Here is a 23,133-nt window from a genome sequence, read left to right on the forward strand (position 1 = left end):
TAATAGTAGTAAAAATTAAATAACAATAAACAAAATAATGAAAATATTAAAGGAAATAAAAAATTTTAAATAAAAATCGACAAAAATTAGAATGTCAAAAATGTAAACAAAGTAAATTTAAAGAAAAATAAAATAAAAAATAGACTTGAAAATTTAAATATCATCGTTAAATTGAAAATAATTTTGAATTTTCAAATATTCTTGAGACTGATTGTGATAATGGGGTGCTGCATTGTCAGTAATGTTCATAGAATTATGCAAATTTAAGATTGAAATTAAAAAAAATGGTCCTAAAGGTAGGCAATCGAGTAATATCAATTTAGATATCTCCGAATTTAATGAAATTGTCTTGGATAACAGGTTAACTAACAAGGATTATACTTAATTTTTGAAAAAATGTCTGATGTTAATTATAAAATAAATAAAAAGAATATATATTCATAATAAAGAAATTACCAAAATAGTTCATGTATCAAAACTGCAAAGTTACCACCCACATGACAAACAAAAATAATCTTATGAGTAATAAATAAATATACCAATTTAAATGCTAATATGATCTAATAATAGAAATAGAGTTAGTTAAACTTTTAATGTATATTTTATATTAAATTTAATGGATTTTCATTGTTAATTGTGAAATTATGTATCGAATATGGCTTGTCAAAACATGGTTTCGGTGAAAGTGTTGTCTCCCTTTTCTAGATGATTCGTACCTTTCAAATTTTCTGTCAAGTTCAGCGTTTGATCTAAACTGACAAAATTATGGCGATGTTTGTTTCTTTTTCTCTGTTTTCGGTCAACACCACAAATAAATAACATTTTTGTATTATATATATCTCATATTTGAAACTAGGATATTCCAGCACAATATTGATGATATTCCGGACTGTTTTCTTCCTTTTGGGAATTTCAGCCCATTATTCACCGAAAGTCCCCCTAAAAATATTGAAGTCCTAAACATCAAAATAGAGCCCAACGTGTCATTTTTTTTAAACATAGTTAACAATACTGAAGTCTCTAACTTCAGATTGAACTTTTTATCTTACAACAAAAAATTTCATATATATATATACATATGTTATTGTGAATGACCGAAATTGGTGGTTGTTGACTTCCACCGGCGAATGTTGACAATCGTATAATCGCTTTCGTAAGTGTCCAAAATATACACTAGGTCTAGTTAAGTGCCACTGCTAGGTATATATTTGCCCGGTACGTCCTATATCAATGTATTTTAAGATCAAGTGCCACTGCCCAGTAAGCATTTAACCGGCACTCCAACACTGATGTTTCTCCTGATCTATCCTCAGCAGATATTAAAATGCCGAATAAATATAATAATATTAACGAATAAATTCTTATCAAGTCGGATATAACAAATATTTCGGACTTTCACCAATGCGATTGTCATTCACCGATGATTGTCGACATTCTCTTGATTTCGATCATTCGCTGCAACATACAGGGTCTTTATAATTAAAGTTCCATTTTGAAATGGCTATAAAAACAAAACTACCCGACCAAATGTCATCAAACTTGGTAAATGTCTATAAAAGGTCATGGGATTTTAGTTCCCGCAAAAAAAAAAAAAAGTCAAAAATTCACCACCAGCGAAGAATGGCGCTGTACGCAATAGTGTTAAACAAATGTGAAATATGCAAATTTGTTTTACACGTCATGCGACTTTGCAGTTATAAAAGTTAGGCGCCTTGTCTGAGCTGTCAGTGTTCTGAGCCGACAATGTCTGTTACCATGCAAGACCGTGCTTTGCTCGTGAAATGTTACTATGAATGCGACAGCAATGAACGGAGTGCTTTACAAAAGTTTCGTACTGTAAAAGGAAAACGCCGAGGTCCAATGACACAGCAAGGTTTACGGTAAAAGCCGTGTAAAACAAATTTACATATTTCACATTTGTTTAACACTATTGCATACAGCGCTCCGCTGGTGGTGAATTTTTGAACAACTTTTTTTTGTTTTGTTGCGGGAACTAAGATCCCATGACCTCTTATAGACATTTACCAAGTTTGATGACATTTGGTCGGGTAGTTTTATTTTTATAGCCATTTCAAAGTGGAACTTTAATTATAAAGACCCTGTATATAATCATGGGTGCAAGTCTTCCGTCCCCAGGACGGATTTCCGTCTTTCGAAAATGTCCTCGGACGGAAGTAAGACGGAAACAAGACTGACTCGAAGACGGAAATCGGAATTTTTTTTTTCTGTCCTTAAAAATATTTTTTAGGTCTACGTTATTGGTCTACTTTCTTATGTCCTGTTGTTATTTTATCAAAAGACAGATGAATAAATATTTTTTGTGCAGTATTTAAACTTGATGTATTATGGTAAAGCTTTCTTAGATAATTTGCATATGTCGAGGGGGTATTGTGCATGTTAGGTATTTCAGCCTTTTTTACAACTTGCACCCATGTATATAATGTTATTCAGTTAAAAAAAAAGAGTGCGTGTGTATGTGTTAAACGTGAAAGATGGAACGTTTAAAAAAATGAATTCTTTTGTTTCCCTTTTCATTATTTTTCACTAAATAATTGTTTTTTTATGTATATAATTATTAAGTTACATATTCCTATTGCACTATTTATGTCTCTTCTCACCCATAATCTTTCTCTTTTTGCCATAGAACATTAGTTTTGTGTAGCGTTTGATAGCAGCAAAATTAAAAAAGGATTTGATACTTTTTAGAATCCCAAAATATTAAATTTCATTAACTATGCTAACGTTCTGTTAAATAGTGCCATGTTTTTTAAAAAAAAATTATGTCTGTGTTTGACTTTCTATAAAAAGCAAACAATTATTTTGAGTACCAGTTTTGTTAATTTTATATTTAACTATTGTTGGCAAATAATAAGCCAAAGCAAATCGTTATCCTAGAGTCCACTTTTATACTCAGTGATGAGAGTTTTGTAACCTCTGATTTAATTTCGAACCAACCTATAATTCATTTAATCTTACGGTTGCCTTTATGGAATTATTTCAAGTGAAATGCTAATAAAATAGAAATTGTGTTTTTTAAAGAAAAATATGATATTTCTAATAATATATATTGAGCAAATTATGAATAAAAAGCATTTAGACAATATTCCAACAGTATTATCTATCGTGCTTTTCAAATTAAAATAAATTTAATAAATACTTTTTACCATAATAATCATTTTATAATCACTATAATACCATAACCACCGTAATTTGGCTTATTTTAATCATTTTCAGCTTATGTATATACACCAGAAACAAACTAATTACTAGACTAGGTACAGCACAAGGGCCGGAAATTTAACTATCCGACATAAAACCTAATTTAAGGTTAATGATAAAACGATGAAAAATCTTCATTCCTCTAATTAAATATGGGTTATAACGTTCACAATTACCTTAAACTTCATTTATAAGGTTGGCGTTCCACCGAAAGAAAGTTGATTATTTACTGTTCCGAAGCCAAAAAAAAAGTGACCGCTGCTACAGACGATATGAGCAGTGCGCCAACATTGGTGTTGCATATTTAACTTTTGGTGCAAACTTTTTCCATTGTAAGTGTATTAGATTTAATTGCACTCTTTAAATTGTATAAGAAAGCTCGATTTCGTGTTAATTTGAAAAAAACAAAGTGCTTCGTCATACAATTTTTTTGTGTTTTTAAACATATAATTTGGTGATGTAACACACAACAGTTTATACAGTTTGGATAGTGTTGAGAAAAGAGAACAGCTCTTAGATCATATTTCTGCGCTCTTGTTGACACCCTTACCGAGAAAATGTACATTTTTTTATTTTCCGAGCTTGATTTTAAATGTTCCTCTGATCGGAAAAATCGGCACGGATCTCGTCTGACCCGGAGTCAAGCCCCGCCCATATTGTCTAACATTAAATTAATTCACGCACAATATCAACAATGGTATTATCAATCATTCAAAAATTCTTATTAAGAAACTAACAATGTATCTAATAAAAACTAGCAATCAATGAATTTGGATCGACATCTATTATCACGTTTATTTTCGTTGCTGCATACTGCATTGCTTAAGTTCAAATAAAAAATAGAAACAAGCGTACAAAACTGTTTATTTAAAGGTTTTATACATAAAAGTATAGCGTAAAGTGCGGCAAAAAAAAGAAAGAAAAAAGATTCAAAACGACGTTTAATAGCTGCCAAAAGTTGCCTTGTACGAAAAATGTGACAAGAATTTTGAGAACTCGCTGCACTCGTGAAGTTTCACTTTTTTGTACTAAAAGTTTGCGGATTTTATTATTGAAATTTAGAGATTACTTATTATTTTTTTTTACTGATTAGACGTAGTCATGTGTATCACACACGTTAATTATGCTTCATACCTTTCAAAGTCATTTTACGGCCAACTGAAACCAGTATCAACATCAAACCATTCAGCTAAGTTTACGTTTGTTTTTAAAAAAATTTGTTTGGATTTAATGAAAAGTTCTCACGTATTTCGCTGAGTGGATTCTGTGAAACCTTCGTTTGCATCTCCCTATTCTGGTCGTCACAAAGTTGTTAACGCAACGACGAAACATTCAAATTTCTGGAGAAATATAATAAAGTTAGAGTCAGCATAGATATTTTATAACTGGCGTTGAAAAGCGGTCCCAATTCTGAAATTTACTATTATCAATGTTCGACTCAGTAGTCTCGTTATTTTTTACCCGGTTCAGAAGACAAGGGAGCTCCTGGATCGAGTTTTGGGATAAAGTAGCCTTCATGGAGGATATTTTTGAGGAAACTTACACACATTTGCGTTTCATGGTGAGGAAAACAACCCATGGTTAGCCCGTATGATCCGTCAAACTTATGATCCGTCTACCATTGAGGATATTTCAAGTCAGCACTGCGGTCGGTACGAGCCGGAAGCAGAATTCGTATCAATCAGCCACCACTGGAACTCGAACCTGGGGAGCGTCATTGGTAAGTGAATACTCTATCTCCTGAGCCAATGGTAATAGAATACGATAATGTACCTTTTTTCGCATTTTTGTATAGGAGATTGATCATTCTTTGGTTCAGGTCAAAATTACGATGTGTGGGCATATGAATGGGTCCGTTCTATAAACGGACTCTGACGTGTGTATGGCTGAAGTCGTATTCTTGGCCTTGGATGGTGTCACTAAAAATATAAAAGACATCTTCTTCCTTAAATCCGCTTGGTTTCCCCAAGCAGGCTTGCTGATATTGGCAAGTGGCATTAGAAACAACACAACAGTCATATCCCATTAATTTCTCTACACAAACTTCTCCGCAAAAACAAAGAGTTTCTTTGCTTATTTACGTTGCATAAGTGTTTAACTGTGACTTTAATTGTTTGAAACACTGTCAATCTCTAGCAGCTTCTTTTTACCTCTGTTTCTTGACGTTTTTGAAGGGAAAAAAATGATAAGTTTAAAAACATTGACTTGTTTACCCTATCTGATCCGGGAAGTCTACACAATGCACGTTTTTGTTCTATTGAAGACTGTCGACATCAAAGTTGCCGATATAATTTTAAGTCCGCAATGATAAAGATGATTGTGAACTAAATATGAAATAACTTATGTAATATGACCTTCAATTTATTGAAGATGTAAGAAATATTCCCGTGACAGTTTTGATAAGAAGCTTTAAATAGTTGGTGGCTCGTGTCCAACCTTGGCCTTCTTAATTGATTCACTCTGATGAAAGGTTTATGAATAAACGATTAAATATACAGTAGAGAGTAAAAGATAGAATCTGTATAAGCGTCACTAAAATTTTAGGCAGATTGGAATTTTGTTTAGTGTTCACCGATTGATTTTCTCCTCTTTGATCGAAAATGGCAGGGTAAGAATTATTTTCTTTTTAAGGAAATTCAACTCTCTATATGAAAAGTTATGATTAAAAATAGTGAAATATTTCTAGTTTTAGCTGTCACGTTTAGTTTAGAAATAATATAACAGCATGGAAGTCTTAATCTATGTTTGTTTAAGTGGAATTGAAAGGAAAAATCAGTTCTTTTTATTATTTTTTTTGCCACATTTAAAACGTAAGTCGAAAGTATTTTTCGCAAGATATGCAAGCATCTTCGATGAACATAGATGTTTATTACGATGGTGATACTTATTTCCGTTTTAGATGTTGAAAATAAAATATAATTATTTTTTCCTTTTTTAGATTACGTAAAAAACGTAGTTTTTTTAATTTTATATTACTTTATTATTTTTCTTGATTATTTTTCTTTAGTTTTGTATCTGTTAGTTTATGTCGGGAAGTGGTCGAAATTCTGCTAAGCGATCAATTTTATTGGTTATAAGTTTTGTTTGCAGCTGTCAGGTAATGATTAAAACTTGCCTAATCCCTGCCAATTGTCGGCCAGGATATACATCCTACACCAATATAAATTTTATTTAAATTGAATCATCCTCTATTATATGAAGCAACATACTTTACAGTAGTAGAAATCAAGCAATACCACTGTATTTAATTTTTTTCTTACAGATAATTCTAAAAGTTATAAGGGCTAGGCAATTATAAATTAAATTACTTAAAGTTAATCCAAATTACTAAAAATAAATAAGATTTGAATCTCTTTCTATGTTTGTTAGTCTTTCACTCTTCTTATAAGGGACCGTTCACATATTATGTCTGCAAATTTTAGACACTTCATCCCTACTTGTCACTTAAAATAAGCAAATCATTATCATTTTTGTGCTAACGTAAAAAAAAGTTACAATCCTTTATTTTTGCTTTGAATTTGACTTACTGAAGTAATTTAATTTCAGGATTAAATCCATGTTTTAATTTGTTTTTAGAAATCTTTTGTGTTTTACTTCTGAGAAGTAAATTCTTAACCTTTGAAACTCTTTGAAGGAATTTTTTTCTAATTTTTCTTTCGCCAAATTTATCTCTCTATTTCAAATTTCCAATTTTTTACCTAATTATTTTCTTAATAGTACTTTATTTACGTCACACTAGAGCTGCACTCTGTGCTTCAGTTGATGGTCAGGGTAACATCCTTGAAGATGATCAGAAGGCATACCATCGCAATTTTGATCCTTTGCTGTGGGGATGACTCCCCCGCTTCGGCACCCGGCGACCTGAGTGCGAAGTAAAGCACACCACGGTAGTACAGTTTAACGAGGGCAGATACAGCGCACCCTCGTCCCTACGCAAGCTGATTAAAGTGGTTAACTGCTATTTATTTCTTTATTTCAAAAAAAAATTGAAGTAAAAGGATTTTAATGTCAAACATAAGTATTGATCATACTCCTCCTCATCCTTCGTCAACAAAAATATACAAAAAACAAACCCCTACATGAACGGTCCTTACATCTGTTTTCTTTTTGCACTTAATAAAAATGTTAATAGTATAAAATAACAAAGTACTTGTATTTTCTGTGCATTTTTAATCATTTTAATTGTTTACTTTAGTTATAAACCTGTAAAAATTGCTTACAAAGCTTTCGAACCAGCTGGAGGAAGTAATGATGCATTAGCACCAGTCATATTTTTACACGGTGTTATTTGTTCGAAAGAGATGTGGGATGATATACCACAAACCATCGCAAACAAAACAAAAAGAAAAGTAAGTCTTTTTTTATTAATATTTTTTATTCTTCTAAGAGATTTTTTTTAAATTGCGCCGTGGCATGCAAAAGCTGATGGATTGCATTCCCTGGGATTCAACTAAACGGTCATCCAATTACAGACGACTGAATTAAAATTACATCAGAAAAATATGAAATTTTTAACATAAAAAAAACCTAGTAATTTTAGCTTTTTTTTTCTTTGAACTGCAAAGATGTAAAGAAAAATAATTTCAAATAAATGTTGACTCAAAATATAAATTTATGGTTTTATAGTTTAAAATATTTGTTCAACAATGAATAAAATCAATCAGTTCATAAGCCATTTTTCTTTTTATTTTCAATTCTTATCCTAGACACAAAAAAAGGAAGAAATATATCACCATTGATATTATATTTATCTATGACATAAGTGATTGGTTTTCTATTTATATAGCTTTTATCGAGAAATTTGTAATCTCAAAAGTTAATTGAAATAGTAAGCAGTTTAGAACTATCATTTGGTGATTTATCGAAAATAAAACCAACCGAGGCAGAGTAATTTTCTATTTGATTTCGCAAAAGATGAAGCGTAAAACACGTAATAAAATTATGGGAAGTAAATAAAGGATATGAATTTTTATACGAATGGAGAGCAGTAAAAGGAAATATATCTATTTTTAAAAATTGACTTTCGCTTTTCTGTGACTACGTGGAATAATAAGTTAAATATAATTTTTATTGAGAAAAGAAGGAAAAAAATAAACATGAAGTTAAGAATTTAATAAAATGAATAAGCTAGGAAATAGACCTGAAAATAACCAAACACCACTAGCCCCAAGGTGAGTCAAAATGGAGCTTAAATAAACAACCAGTTTCTTTTTCCCATCACTTTTTGAAATAATCATTTAATGATAAGAGTACATATCATAATCAATGTCAAAAAAACTCAGGAAAATAGAATTTTCAATAAATTTTGATTCTTCAGAATCCATGGATTTGTGGTAGAAAGTTTATATGGAAGGAGACAATTCACATATAAAAGATCACATATTTCGAAGTCGTAATGTATAAGTTCTTGTGAACGAAAGAAATTAGTGGTTGTTGACTTTCACCGGTGAATGTTGACAATCACATAGTCGCCTTGGTAAATGTCCGAAATATATATTAGGTGTAGTAAAGTGCCACTGTCAGTTATACATTTGCCCGGTATACCCTACACTGATGTTTTTTCAAGGTTCAGTATCACTCGGAACACTGATGTTTCTCCTAATCTATCCTCAGCAGTTATTAAAATTGCCATTGGCCGTTATACATTTGCCCGGTATACCCTACACTGATGTTTTTTCAAGGTTCAATATCACTCGGAACACTGATGTTTCTCCTAATCTATAATCAGCAGATATTAAAATATCGAATAAATATGAAATATCAACGAATGAATTAATATCAAATCGGATATAACAAATATTTCGGACATTCAACAAAGCGAATAGGTGATTGTTGACATTCACCGATGAAAGTTGACATTCTCATGATTTCGGTCATTCACGGTATAATTCTCTTTTGCCTTCTCAGATGTTTTTACTTAAAATTCTTTAAAGTCAGTATGGCAATTAAATTGTGTCATTCATTTATATTGTTTTCATTGAATTACATTTTTATACCCTTAAATTATTTCTAATATGAGATTTTTTTAAAATATAATTTAATCTAAGCAAAACAAAAGTTTTCAAAAAGTGTCTATCAAACGAAAAGGACCTATCGATATCAGCCACCGACTCATTAAGTTAGAGAAAACGCGGCACCTAAGTCTTTCGAGTCTACCGGCCTCTGGCTACTAAATGAAAATTTAAATTTTCAGGTCTACTATGAAATATGTAATATCTATAATGGCATCACATATGTTTAGTTCATATATGCATAGATGTCAAACCAAATGTCCTTTCTGTTTCCCTCTTGTTTGGCCCGTTTGATATGAAATCACACTATAAAATTCTTCACTCACATAATAAACACGCTAGTGGACTTTAAATTCTCATTTTATTTGAACTGTAATAGTTATAGAACATACTTCTTCGGTATAGAATAGTATATATTTCTGTATCTATATAATTCGGAAAACAACAATAAAAAATCATCCAAATTACTTGAAATAGTGCCATTTGTGCTGATTATTAATAAATTTTTAATCATTTTCTTGGTAACTATTTTTGAGTTTTGAAAGAATAATTTCAACTAGATTTCAGCTATTCGCGATCGCAACGTTCGAGTACGCCCTCTAGCGGGAGCCTGTAAATATCAGACATTAATTTATCACGTTTTCATTTAGTTCCACCAAAATCATTGACAGAATCGGATGCCATTTTTCAGCAGCAAATAAGAAACAAAATTTCCCTAAGGAAAAGGCCGAAGAACTTGAAAACACTTGCCAGAACATTGGCAAATCTTTCAGAAACACGCCAAACATTGAAGAAAAACTCCTCAATAATTTTTACTTTTCTATTATCAACAANTCAGTAGCCTGACGACCTGCACGCGAAGTCGAGCACTTCACGGTAGAACAGTTTAACGAGGACCCATACCGCACGATCTCGGTCTCTACGCAGACTGATCCACGTGGTCACCCACCCGCACACTGACCGCAGCCAGTGGTGTTTTATTAATTTTTTTATAACCGTCGTTGAACAGCCGACCCAATTTTTTGGGTTTACGGCTACTAATGTTCAACTCCGTAGCCTTGTATTTTTGAATCCAATCCAGAAGACAAGGGAAAACCTGGATCAAGTATTGGGAGAAATTTTGCCATTGTGGAGGACTTTTTGATGCAACTAACCGGCATTTGCGTTACATGGAGAGGAAGACCACGAGAACTCTCACGGTTAGCTTCACGGCAAGGGGACTCAAACCCAAGATCTGTCTACCACTGAGGATATTTCACGTCAGCTCTGTGGTCGGTGCAAGCAGGATGCGGAATTCGTATCGACCAGCCATCACCGGGATCGAACCCCGGTTCACCTCAGTGGAAGGCGAACACTCTCTACCCTGAGCCATCACGGCTCAGCCAGTGATGTTTGACTTCAATGATCTGTCGGGAACCGTGTCTTAACGATCAGTCCACTGAGGGACTTAAATTTCGATGAGCTGCTCATAATGACGATCGCGATATAACGACAATTCACGAGTTGCTTTCGATGAGCTGCGATGTTCATAATTTCACCAAATTCAATATTTCGTTTTAGCTCAGATTACAGGTCACGCGATTTTTCCAGATGATAAGCGATTAATAATGGTTGGAGTTAAAGCTTTTTTTCCCCATCATACTAGCCGTGCATATTTCCATATATATCTTTGCGTTTTCACGAGTCTATGAATTGAAGCATATGGAGAGATTCTGGACTCTGCGCGGCAAAACAAAACAAGAATCCAAAACTAAAGCTGATGCGTTTTCAGAAATAAAAGAAAATATTTTTAAAAAAGATAAAGAAACTGCAGACTTTACAGAATCTCTCATTTTAGAACAGGAAAGGACATTTTTTTTTATAAAAGTATTTCTGTGAGATAAGTAGCATGAATTTCTCTAAGTAGCGCATTTTTAAGATTTGTAGCTTTTGAAAAATAATGAGTAGCCCAAAAAGTAGCGGGTAGCCCAAATTCGATTTTGTGTAGCGTGGAGTTTTAAAAGTAGCCCAATCCGCTACTTATAGCCCAATCTGGCAACACTGCGCTCTTCACGAAGCAGACGCAGCGATGATCTCACAGAACACTTCTAAAAACACTTTCTCCAAACTCGTATAGATGGCGCTCTAGCACCCTCAATATTTAAAGTGGTGACGATTTAGATGCTTAATTTATTTAAATCGCGATAGCAACGCTTGAGTTCGCCCTCTAGCGGGAGCCTGAAAACATCAAGGATTAATTTATTAACGTTTCATTTAGTTCTATCAAAATCATTGACAGAATCAGACGCCATTTTTTAGCAGCAAATAAGAAACAAAATTTCCCTAAGGAAAAAAGGTCGAAGAACTTGAAAAAACTCTCCAGAATATTAGTAAATCTTTCAGGAACAGAACACGCCAAACATTTGAAGAAAAATTCCCTAATAATTTTTAATTTCTATTATCAACAAACTTGCAACTGATGACTTCCGATTTCGGATACTGTTACATATATGTGTATTACGGTAAAAGACTTCTTTTCTGTCCTCAATTCTTTACAAATCAAAGTGAAGTCAACATTGCTTTCTTCATTCCAATGAATAAATGTGAATTCAGAACTGTAATAGTTATAGAACATTCTTCTTCGTTATAGAATAGTATATATTTCTGTATCCATATAATTCGGAAAACAACAATAAAAAATTATCCAAGTTACTTGAAATAGTGCCATTTGTGCTGATTCTTAATTAATTTAAATCGTTTTCTTGGTAAGTTTTTTTTAATTTTGAAAGAATAAGTTCAACTAGAATTCAGCTATTCTGTTTTTAGCTACATATTCAAATTCATATCAATTATAAAATTTTGCTGTGTAGTATGTTATCTAAAAGTAATGAAGGTATAAACTATGTATCTATTATTTGAGAATAAAGTTTTCAAACAAGGAACTTATCATTTTGGAATTCTCCGGGAATCATAAATCAGGTAAGTGCAATGATTTTTACAATAAAAAATTTGCTTGTAAATATTTTTTTTTCATTTGATGATGGTTCTCTACAGAATGGTTTTTTACGTCTGATTAAGAACTATAAGAATAATAAAAAAAGAAACAATATGAAAGTTTTTATTTCAATGTTAAGAATTCTTAAAATCGTTTTTTTTATCCTAAGAATTCTTTATTTTCCGTTTTTTAATTTATAACTTTTTGATAAATATTGTTCTCAAAATACTATTTTTGAAAAATTAAATGGTATAACATTATGTGTTTATGTATACTTCTTGTATATTCCAATGTTTGAAGTAATATGATTCAGAAAAGTATGGAATAAAAATTCGGTACTTACGTATTAACGCCACCGCCGCTACAGATTTGGCGGTTTTTAAGTGCCGCTAATCTACACTTAAAATTTTTGCGACAATTCATAAAATAAAACACTTTATTTAAAATCAAAATAGTTAATCGGATTTCGGTGGAAAATGAGCCGATATAGAGTTTAGCATAGATTCAAAACAATCATATCGCCATATGAACTCTGATAAATAAGATTCCAAATGAAATAACATTTCCAAAACGTACGTTTACCAAGATAAAGTTTTATGTTGTGGGAATTGGTACATTTTCGTTTTTTCGGTAAAATATTTCCCTCCTGAAAAAATAAAATTGCATCTTGTTTTGTTTTTGGCAAATCCCAAAGACGAATATTCGTAGCACTAAAAATGGCGACAAAAAAGAATTTTTTTTTTGTTTTTGTTTCGTCAGCATTCTTTATTTTACGTTTCTTAGTTTCTAAATAATGATTTTTATTGAAACTTGAAATTTTTTGATAAAAATTGTTGTCAAGAAACATTTTTTACAAAATTAAATCTCATAAAATTATGACGCTTATGTATACTTTTTGTTCATTTTAATTTTTGAAGTATATTCTTAAAACTATGGAATGTAAAGCTTAAATAGGCCTTTCATGTTATATCATTAAATTTAGTAAAACTATTTCTAAGGCATTAGGTTTTAACTCTTATAAGAATATACATATTTTTTTCTGTTTGCTTACAAATATTTTTCCGATGTGTTTTGGGTGTTCCTTCTCTAAAAAAAAAAAAAAAACCATTTTGTTTTCGTTTGCATAAGAAAGAATATCAAACATTTTTCTTTTTTAAATTTAATAAGCCACAATGAAGAAGGAACGTTGCAATGCTACGCGCTACATTAAAGACGTCTCCAGAGTAAATGAATGGCTGTTCATATAGAAATCGCAGGTATTTGTCTCATACAACAACGCCCCCTATAGTTCGTTGCGATCGCGAATTTCAGTAGACTTTCACGGTATTTTTTATCAGATCTAAAATTAGTTTAAATTGTTTATATTTAGTAGTGAGCATAATCATTGTATATAAAGCTTATTAAACCAAAAATAAATGATAACGCACTTTGAATATTTGAGAAAAACACCCCGAAAAAAAAAGTGAGAGAAGTTGACTAATATGAAAATATTATATTTGTGATTACAATATTGTGTATTAATTACATCTACGAAAATGTTTAGGGTAAAATCCTAGTATGTGTTAATGCTGTCTTTCGAAGGCTCCGTCGTAATATGCTCCGTCGTAAAAGATGCTTTTTTGCGAATAATATGCTATTTTTATAAATGCTGGGAGTTTGCAACTGTTACTCATAGCTATTAGATCAAGTTCAGCCTATCTAAAGCTAGATCTGTCTGTACTTATTTTGAAAATGGCGCAAAACATTAATATGAAGAAAAGCCACAATTTTGTGAAAATGAAAAGCATTTGCAGTCTAATTTTTTAATATTCAAAAACTTACTCCAATGTTGCACTACTTGGACTGATAAAGATTTGCAAAAACTGAGAATATTACAGTGATTTTGATGATTTTCATCTAGGTGGAAAATGTCACCAAATTGACGACTTTTAAATTTTGATTTATTTAATTTAATTTATAGAAAAGGCTTAATAATTTTTTAAATATTTTCGTTACTTGTCTATTCTAAGGCCCAGATAATTCTTCACGGCAAGATTATATATAAAGTTTAAAATCATTGCATTGTTTCAAGTGAAAGGCACTTAAACTATGACAGTTTTATTTTCCTTGGCGACAGAACTTCGAAAAAAACAGCGTTAAACGCTTGGAGTGATTTTGGAAAATCTCGTCAATCATCGCCATTGCCGAAATAACGCGTTGAAACTTATCGTTATTTAAACTACTTTGCGATGAAGTAAAAAATATTGAAATCAGAAGTTTAACTAATTAACAACGTTTTAAAAATTTCCTTTTCTGCATATCTTATTGCTCTATTCGTGATTTAACTTATATTATAAGCATACATTAATTTAGCATCATGAAGTAATCTATATTTCAAGATGATCATAAATTTTTTTTTCTTTAAATACCATAAAGAAATTTATTCCAAAATGCAAATTGGCTTAAAATCAATTTTAAAAGCACTGTATCTCGCCAAATGTACTACAATGGATTGTAAACTTCAGCTCCCTCCTTAACATCGTCAGTGTCGCTAAATCCACCAAGTAACGTATACCAAGACTAAGCCTAGTTTCATTCCACGAAAATAAAAAATAAGAGCATTAAATATTGTTCTATATTCTTCAGGCCTACGTATACGATGCAAGGAACCACGGAGAAAGCGAATCATCTGAACACTACAATTATGACTTAAACGTTGAAGACCTATTTCATTTCATGAATGGACTGGACATTAAAAAAGCAGTTTTAGTTGGCCATAGTATGGGAGGCCTCACAGCCACAGATTCTGCGCTTAAAAAGGTAATATCGTTATATTATTTTTGGAGAATAAAGAGATTAAAATGCTTAAATTTTTTTGAAGTTCATGAAACATTTCTTTTTTAGCCCGATAGAGTTGAAATGGTATTTTCAGAGGACATGTTTATAAAGAAAATTCCTGCTCAAATTGTTGACGATGCTGTCAAATACATAACAGTTTGGACTGAAGTTGTACGCAATCTTCCAAAAGATTTAAAAGAAAGCGATGCTTATAACCAAGCTGTAGATATTCTTTATGAGAAAAATCCAGGGACCGTAAGTGAAGCAAATTAATTTTTTTTACAACATTGGAAGATTTTAATATTGCACGTCAATATTAATATTACGCGTTAATATTACATTTAAATCCTGAAAAGTTTCCATGTATAGAGAGTGTTCTGAAATAACCGTACCAAACATTTATTTTAAAAAAATTATCGTTCACTACCCTACAATAATGGAAGAGACATTTCGAGTTTTTAACATTTTTTAAATTTCCCGAGAAATACTTCCCGAGATTCTTTTATAACTTTAGAAATCGTTGGCGATACATCCTCCGATGTACCGCCATCATCACTACACTCCCTCTATGTATTCCTAAGCAATTTAAGCTGTGCGAACAAAGGAGGTCGACCTCCTTTGTTCGCACAGCTCAAATTGCGTAAGTGTTGTAGTAGTAGAGGCAGGGCCTATAGTGAGTAGTAAGGAAAGAAGGAAAGAAAATTAGTTAGTCCATTACAACTATATTATAGAGGATTACTCCTTCTATATCATCACTCCCTCCTTCCCCTCAGGTGAAGGTCTAGTATACACATCTATCCTCCTTCCCTTCAGGGAAGAAGGAGAGCCTAGATACTAGCCTAGTAACTAGCTCTTCCCTGTGGGGAAGAAGGGAGGGTTAAGTCACTAGCTTAATATTATCATGACATCATCTCTTACGTCATACATATTAGAGCTAGATACACTATACACCTTCCTACCCTGCATCACAAACGTGCAGGATAGGAGGGAGTGATGATCAAGCAGGCTTTTCTAAATTAAAGAAAAAATCCATTTATTTCAATAATTAAGAAATTTTAATTAATTACACATATCAATTATATCTCTGTTTAAAATTAAACAGAACTTGTTCATCCAAGACAAGATCAATAAAATTTATAATAAATCCAACGGATCACGTCGCGCTTTCTAGAAAAACACCTGCTCAAACAGAAGAAGAAGAGAGAGACATGTCTAAAGATGAATATAAAAAGAAAGCGCGTTCTGAACGAAAACAACACATTCCGAAAACATGTTAAGTGATCTATATCACTTTCTCTTTTTTTATCTCAAACAACAGTGCCAGTTTACTTCTAGAAAATGCCTCGACCAGGAACCAGTTCAGGTAATTCATCGTCCGAATGAAAATTCGACTATCGAATTATGGTTTTTAGTATTTTAAACGCTATCTGGTTAGACGACTGCACCCTTTTAAAAACTCTCTTCAAAAAACGATCGGTTATTTTATCGGAACACGTCCTAGACGATACTTGCGAGTACAAGAAATTACATTACCACGGATTAATCGAATTAAATGCTAATCAACGCTTTGACAGCGACCAAAAAAATGCGCTCCTTCTTTAAGTCTCAAAAGTGTATAGCACCGGTGAATTTCCTTGCATACATGAAAATTCCCCCTCGCCAAATTGTCTTAAACAATTCATCAGAAAATTCGCAACTAGATTTCTTATTAAGCAAAGTCACCGATGACATTGAAACGTGTGGCAACACGTTTCAATGAAAAGAAAAGACCGGGAAGATAGCAAAAACGTCACGTGTGAGGACATTAGCAAAATCATACAAGTGATTTTAGAGACACGAGCAGAATCCGAATCAGAAATAATAAATTACTTCCATCACAATAAAGAGTTCGACTATATCTTTTGCAAACGAAATTTCACAATTAATTTTAAGAAAGCCCTACAACTAGCGATGCAGTCTTGCCTGGACAAACCCATACTTCAACTCTGTCAAGAGTACATGAACCCTAACACTGAATGCCTTTGTCCGATGAAAAGCGCATCCATTATCCAAAAATGGTGCGAATTCCTAGGTATCGACACTCGCGAATTCGTATTAAACACAATTAAAGTCATGGGTAGGGCCGAAAAAAAGGAAAACACACTTTATCTTTGCGGGGAACCAAATTCTGGAAAAGCATATATTGCGAGATCTTTGGCCAAGGCCGCCTCCTTCCATTGAGAAATCACGCAGGGCACTTCGGCATACACATTTATGTGGCAAGACTGCATAAATAAAAGACTAATTATCATAAATGAACCATACTTTGACTTAGCGGTGATAGAAAAATTAAAAGTAGTGCTAGAAGGAACTGGCACGTTTGTGCGCTAAAAAATGTGTGGTGATGAGTATCTGCTACCGACTCCTGTGATCCAACACGCACGTGTGGAACCTATGTCCTCAGGCGAAGGAACCGATTGAAGCAAGACTACTGGCATTCTACGTCAAAAGACTTGAACCTTCAATGGTTCACAATACTAGTGCCAAAAGTTCCTGCAACCCAACGAAATGGATCTATGAAAGTTTCAGCTATTTTTAATATTTTTTTTCTTCCAATGCTCACCTGGACAGTAACTATTCGTCACAAAGGCATCTGAAGGGCAGATTTGTTGGCCACTCTTTCAGTTGCACCATATTATGAGGACCAACGTTGCTCTGACAGTAAAGACAGTTAGCACATAGAGTGGAAGAACATCCATGTCTTGCCCGGGATTCCCCGGAAAAATGTTAAAACTTAAAATAAATGTTAAAAATATAATTATTTATTTTTTTCAATTTAGGATAGGTTTGCGTTGCGGGCCGTACTTTCGTGTACCAATTTTAACATTTTATAACACTGTACAGTGCGCAAAATAAAAAACGGACCACCATGAATAACTTGTGATCTAATGATCAGGTCTTCACGTCCTATGACTCACTCTTAGGGATTTGAGGGGGTGACCTGAAATATGCTAATTAATTAATGCAGACGATAAATTTAGTTACGAAACGCACATTGTCTGAATAAACATACCTTTTACTCGACGGATTCAGACTTTTGAACCCCGAAATATAGGGGGTAGCTGAAATCGGTAACTGAATCTAATAGTTTGGTCAAGAAGTTTGGATTCCATAACGTTAATTTTACTTTATGCATATTCGCCATTATTTCGAGAACTCTTTAAGCGAATTGTAAAACTTTAGCATACAATTATAAAAGTCGTTTATCCGAAGATAATTTCATGCAAAATGTAACGTTTAGAAAATATTTGTTATCTTTTATTATTTTATTTATATTCAAAAATTTTGAATAGTAAGATATAAAAAATGTTACATCATTTTGAAAAATTTCATTTTAAATCGAAAAATTCAAAATTTAAACGAAATCAGTCGAATAGTTCCTGGAAAATAGAATTTTAAACCAATGACTTTTTCAAAATTCGTTTTCTCATTAACTATTCGATCGATTTCAATAAAACTTTGTATTTTGCCATTTAAAATGGCATTTTTTTAAATGCATTAGAAATGGCCTTATAATTCAAATTTTTATTCGACTATTATTAAATAAGTAATAAAAAATAAAAAGCAATAAATATTTACTTAAAGTTATATTTTGCATGAAATTATCTTCAAAAAAATGAATTTGATAATTGTGGACAAAAATTTTTCAATTCCCTCAAAGAATTCATTCTCGAGATATGGTGAAACACGCAAAAAGTAAAATTTACATTAAGGGGTCTAAACTTCGGACCGCTCTCCGGACCAAACTATTGAAACCATATTTCTTAGATTGCGGCTACCCCCCCCCATATTTTGGGGATCAAAAATCCAAATTCGGTGATAAAAAGGTATGTTTATTCAGAGAAAGTACGTTTTTGTGTCTGATTTCGTATCTAAAAATATCGACAGTACTAATCAATTAGCATATTTGGGGTTACCCTCTCGAAACATTGAGTCCAAGGACGTGATGATCGGATCATTAGATCTATGGAAGAATTCATAACTAAAGTTCTATTTTATAACGATACAAATTATTTAAATTTCAGGAGATGTTTTCACCAAAAGAGGTTTTAAAGAAATCTAAACTTCTCTTGAAAAGAAAATCAGATGGAGGATATGACATAAATTTCGTGAAAGATCCAATGCTTAAATCATTTAGAGATCCAGAAACTTTGAGAACCAATCCCAGTGGAGAGTTTAATGGCCCTGCTTATTTCCTGTATGGTGGAAATTCACCATTTGCTGTGTAAGTTCAAAAAAGTTTGCATTTTATAAATTTCTTAATATTTATGCATATTTCGCGAGCATCTAAGTTCTGATTCTTAAAACAAAAATTTTTATTCGCTTACCATAAGAACTCTATTAAATTCCTTTTTTAGGTTAAAAGTTCGAATTCTTTAACAAAATTGTAATTATTTTTGTTACAGTAGTTAAAATTTACAGCAGAGAGGAGCATAATTCTTATCATAATATTGTTTTATATTCCTCTCTAATATGATTGCAGTTTTTTATTTATTGTTTATGCTATATTTAGTTATAAACTGCAATTTAAAACAGAATATAATTTAACAATTGCTTAAAACAGACACAAATGTTGTCAATAATTTTCTAACAGTCTTAAAATATATTCAAATAAGAAAAATCAGCTCAGTTGCTTCGGAGGGCCTGCCTACAACTTGTTGTGCATGCACGTGAAATGTTGATTTAGTTTAAAATTACGACTCCCTTCTGAGTTCAGCCAGAAGTATGAGTTGCATTCCGATCGCACAACTCAAAGTTTGGTTTATTTATCCTTAAAAAATACAATACAAGTTATTTTTTATTTAATTTTATGCAGATGAATTATGAGACCAAGTATGGCTTAACGTGTATTGTGTGTATGCTATTATGTAAAACGTATGGTTCTACTTATGGTCTATGGACAATTAAAATCCCTATTCTGCCTTACATAAGTCTAACTGAAAAACGCAGTCATAACGACTACTAATTTTTAGCGCATACGCGTGAAATGTTGATTTAACTGAAAATAACGACTTCCAGCTTTCAACCTGAAGTATGGGCTGCTTTTCGATCTCGCAACTCAAAGTTGAATGCATTTGTCGTTAAAAAATTTAATGTGAATACCTTTTTAATTATCATCGCGTGTCTTTAATGATTTTTGAGATCTAGTGGTGATAAGATAGCGAACACACTTTTCCAGACTTATTTTCAGCACCAATGCACCGTATACGGGTGGATATTTTATTTATTTATTTTTATTGAAATTACATACATTTGCTGACTTGTGTGCTCAATATATAGGCTTATAAGTCATTGTCAAGTAGAAAATACAGATAGAACAATTCAGAGAAAGACATCACAAAGAATACATCCAGGGTTACAGCGGGATTCGAACCCGCTACCTCCACGCTTAACAGAGCGTTTGGACCTTCGATACCGCTCGGCCAGGGAGGCCCCTACGGGTGGATATTTGGCCGAACCCTAGGCCAACTTGATGTCCAAGTTTAGTTGATTTATCTTTAAAAAATAAAATGCAAATAGCTTTTGAATTACTTCCGTATGTAGAAAGTTTTGGTAAAATCCTAGTATACTTTGCACTCTTGGCGCGATTTCGAAAAATGTCGTCAGAACGTAAATGACGAGTTGACGCTTGTTCCCAAACAGTTGCCAACGCCGAAATAACTTATATGCGATTATCGCCAAACTTTGGCGTAGGCGAAAACATAAAAAATCGTAACCCGAAAATGGCAAATTCATACTGGGCAGTTTAATTTAACAATAAAAAATGTCAGTGTACGGTGTACCGGACCATGGCACTAAAAAAAAAACTCAACTCATTTATTTAAAAAAAAATTCTATTACTAAGGTAGATAACTTACTGAAATAATCCCAAACTATTATTTTACAGCGCTAAACATGATATGTTGTTGCAAGTTTCCTAAAAAAAAATAGCAATGTATAAACACAAAACTATTATTTAACGATGCGAAACAGGCATAAAAAAGATACAATAATAAACACGCGTATCCTACTTCATTTCCTCAAAATACATTGAAGTTATAACAATCTTTTATCATCATTTTAGCAAATGCATTATCAATAAAAAAATTACTCCAGATTCATAAGAAAGCTTTTCCCATACCACAACAGTTACAGCGTACATTTAACATTCTATTCAAAATAATACCTACCATAACATTGATTCAGTGGCTGGGTGACGCAGTTGGTTTGTCGTCGGCCTTCTGAGCCCAAGTCTGCGGGTTCGATCCCCGGCCCAGACACCGGATTTTCGGGATGCAGAAAATCCTCAGCGGCCATGTCGTATGATTATGCGGCATGTAAATGATCCCTGGAGTGCCTTATTGGCTTTTGGAATTTCCGGCAAAATTAAATTCCTAGTGCACTTTAGCATCCAAATAGAGTCTCGGTGCTGCCATCTAGTGTGGCAGAAACTAGACGTCCAAATTAACATCACCAACGGTATCTCACCCATTGTGGTGGTCCTGGGATACCACCTCTGGAGAACGCACTAGGTCTGCTCATCGGCAAGACCGGTAATGCAGCTCATTGGAAATAAAAATAAAAAAATTAAAATAAAAAAAAAACATTGATTCGGCAGGGAAAAAATATTCAATCCTAAAACCAAGACTTAGCAATTGAATTTCCGCGGAAGTTGCTGCCTAGAGAAACAAAACACCAATTAAACATTACTTAAGTCAATACTTTTCTTTTCCCATCAGCTGAAATTGAAATAAGTCATATACATCATCACAACGTTAAATATCCACCTCCAATACAATATCCTATTTTTTGCGATCAGCGCAATTATAAAACTGTCATTAAAAAAAATAAAGCTGAATGTACAAATAACTACAGATTGAAGCTTTATCGCCCTCCCAATCACCGCCAATTGTCACCAAGTCCACCGGGTAAGGCATGCTATGATTAAGCTTAAATTTTATATTTACTTAAATTTTATAAAAATTTTCGTGTAACTAAAATATTTTTTTCTACCTAATTAACTTTATTTTAGGGGAAACGAGGAGTCTCACATAAAGAAACATTTCCCGAAAGCTGAATTAATTGAATTCGAAGGGGCATCGCACAGTATTCATGGAGAATTTCCTGAAAAATTTGTGCAAACGATTGTGAGCCGATTGCAGTAACAGTTAAAATTCCATTTCTCATTACATACTTGTAGCTATTGAAAAGTAATTTATGTTAAATGAAAATTAATTTTATTTTTTATTGAAATGTAAACCTGTTTGAATTCGAAAGATTTAATGAGTTCGAAATCACTTCAACTAGTACAAAATAAAAATTTGCAGCTAGAACAACAATAGAACTTTTTGCAGGTGTTCGATTTATTTTCTGTTTTAAAATCAATACAAATTTATATTTATTTAACATTGTTATTGAATTAGAATTCTGATTTGAAAATATAATAAGTTTCATTTTTAAAAAAAAGCTGTATGGTTTTCGTTTCATCTTCGCACCTGCATATAAAAAATTCTTCTTGACCTTAAAAGTTCTGTTTCTATCAACTGTAAATCTATTTGTTAAATATTCAACCAATTGAAAAATGAGTAAAATTTCCCAATCATTTTTTTTCTATAAATATTTTTATTTTAAAGCTACTTATGAGTTTTAAGTATTTTCTATTTCTGAAATTTCATCAACGAAATGTCCCGCAGAGGACTGATCGTTAAGACACGGTTCCCAGCAGATCACCGAAGTCCATCACTGGCTACGGTCAGTGTGCGGGTGGGTGACCACTTGGATCAATCTGCGTGGGGATTGAGGGTATGCGGTATTGGTCCTCGTTAAACTGTTCAACCGTAAAGCGTCCGATTTCGCGTACAGGTCGTAGACTGCCGAAGCGGGGGTGCCATCCCCTCTCCAGAGGATCAAAATTGTGATGGCATGTCGTCGGATTATCCTCGGGGATGTTTCCCAGACCGTCGCCAATAACCCATTGAGCATCTCTAGTGCGACGTAAATGAACTACAACAACAACAACAACTTCAAATTAAAAAAAATTCTATACGAATTGAATAGATAAATTTTACGTTTAGTAATATCGCTGTCTACCTA

At 32.7% G+C, this 23,133-nt stretch overlaps 1 protein-coding gene across 1 annotated transcript; it reads left to right on the forward strand.

Annotated features, from left to right (window-relative positions):
* The first annotated feature begins 5,486 nt into the window (after positions 1-5,486).
* LOC107455955 (sn-1-specific diacylglycerol lipase ABHD11) lies at positions 5,487-22,384 on the forward strand. The gene is made up of 6 exons (XM_016073689.3): positions 5,487-5,827; positions 7,415-7,568; positions 14,830-15,003; positions 15,088-15,276; positions 19,086-19,285; positions 22,073-22,384. Exons 1-6 carry the CDS (start codon positions 5,820-5,822, stop codon positions 22,203-22,205), a joined length of 858 nt encoding a protein of 285 aa, XP_015929175.2. The 5' UTR covers positions 5,487-5,819; the 3' UTR covers positions 22,206-22,384.
* Positions 22,385-23,133: the final 749 nt, after the last annotated feature.

The sequence above is a fragment of the Parasteatoda tepidariorum genome, chromosome 2, assembly GCF_043381705.1.
Source record: "Parasteatoda tepidariorum isolate YZ-2023 chromosome 2, CAS_Ptep_4.0, whole genome shotgun sequence".
NCBI classification, from domain to species: Eukaryota; Metazoa; Arthropoda; class Arachnida; order Araneae; family Theridiidae; genus Parasteatoda; species Parasteatoda tepidariorum.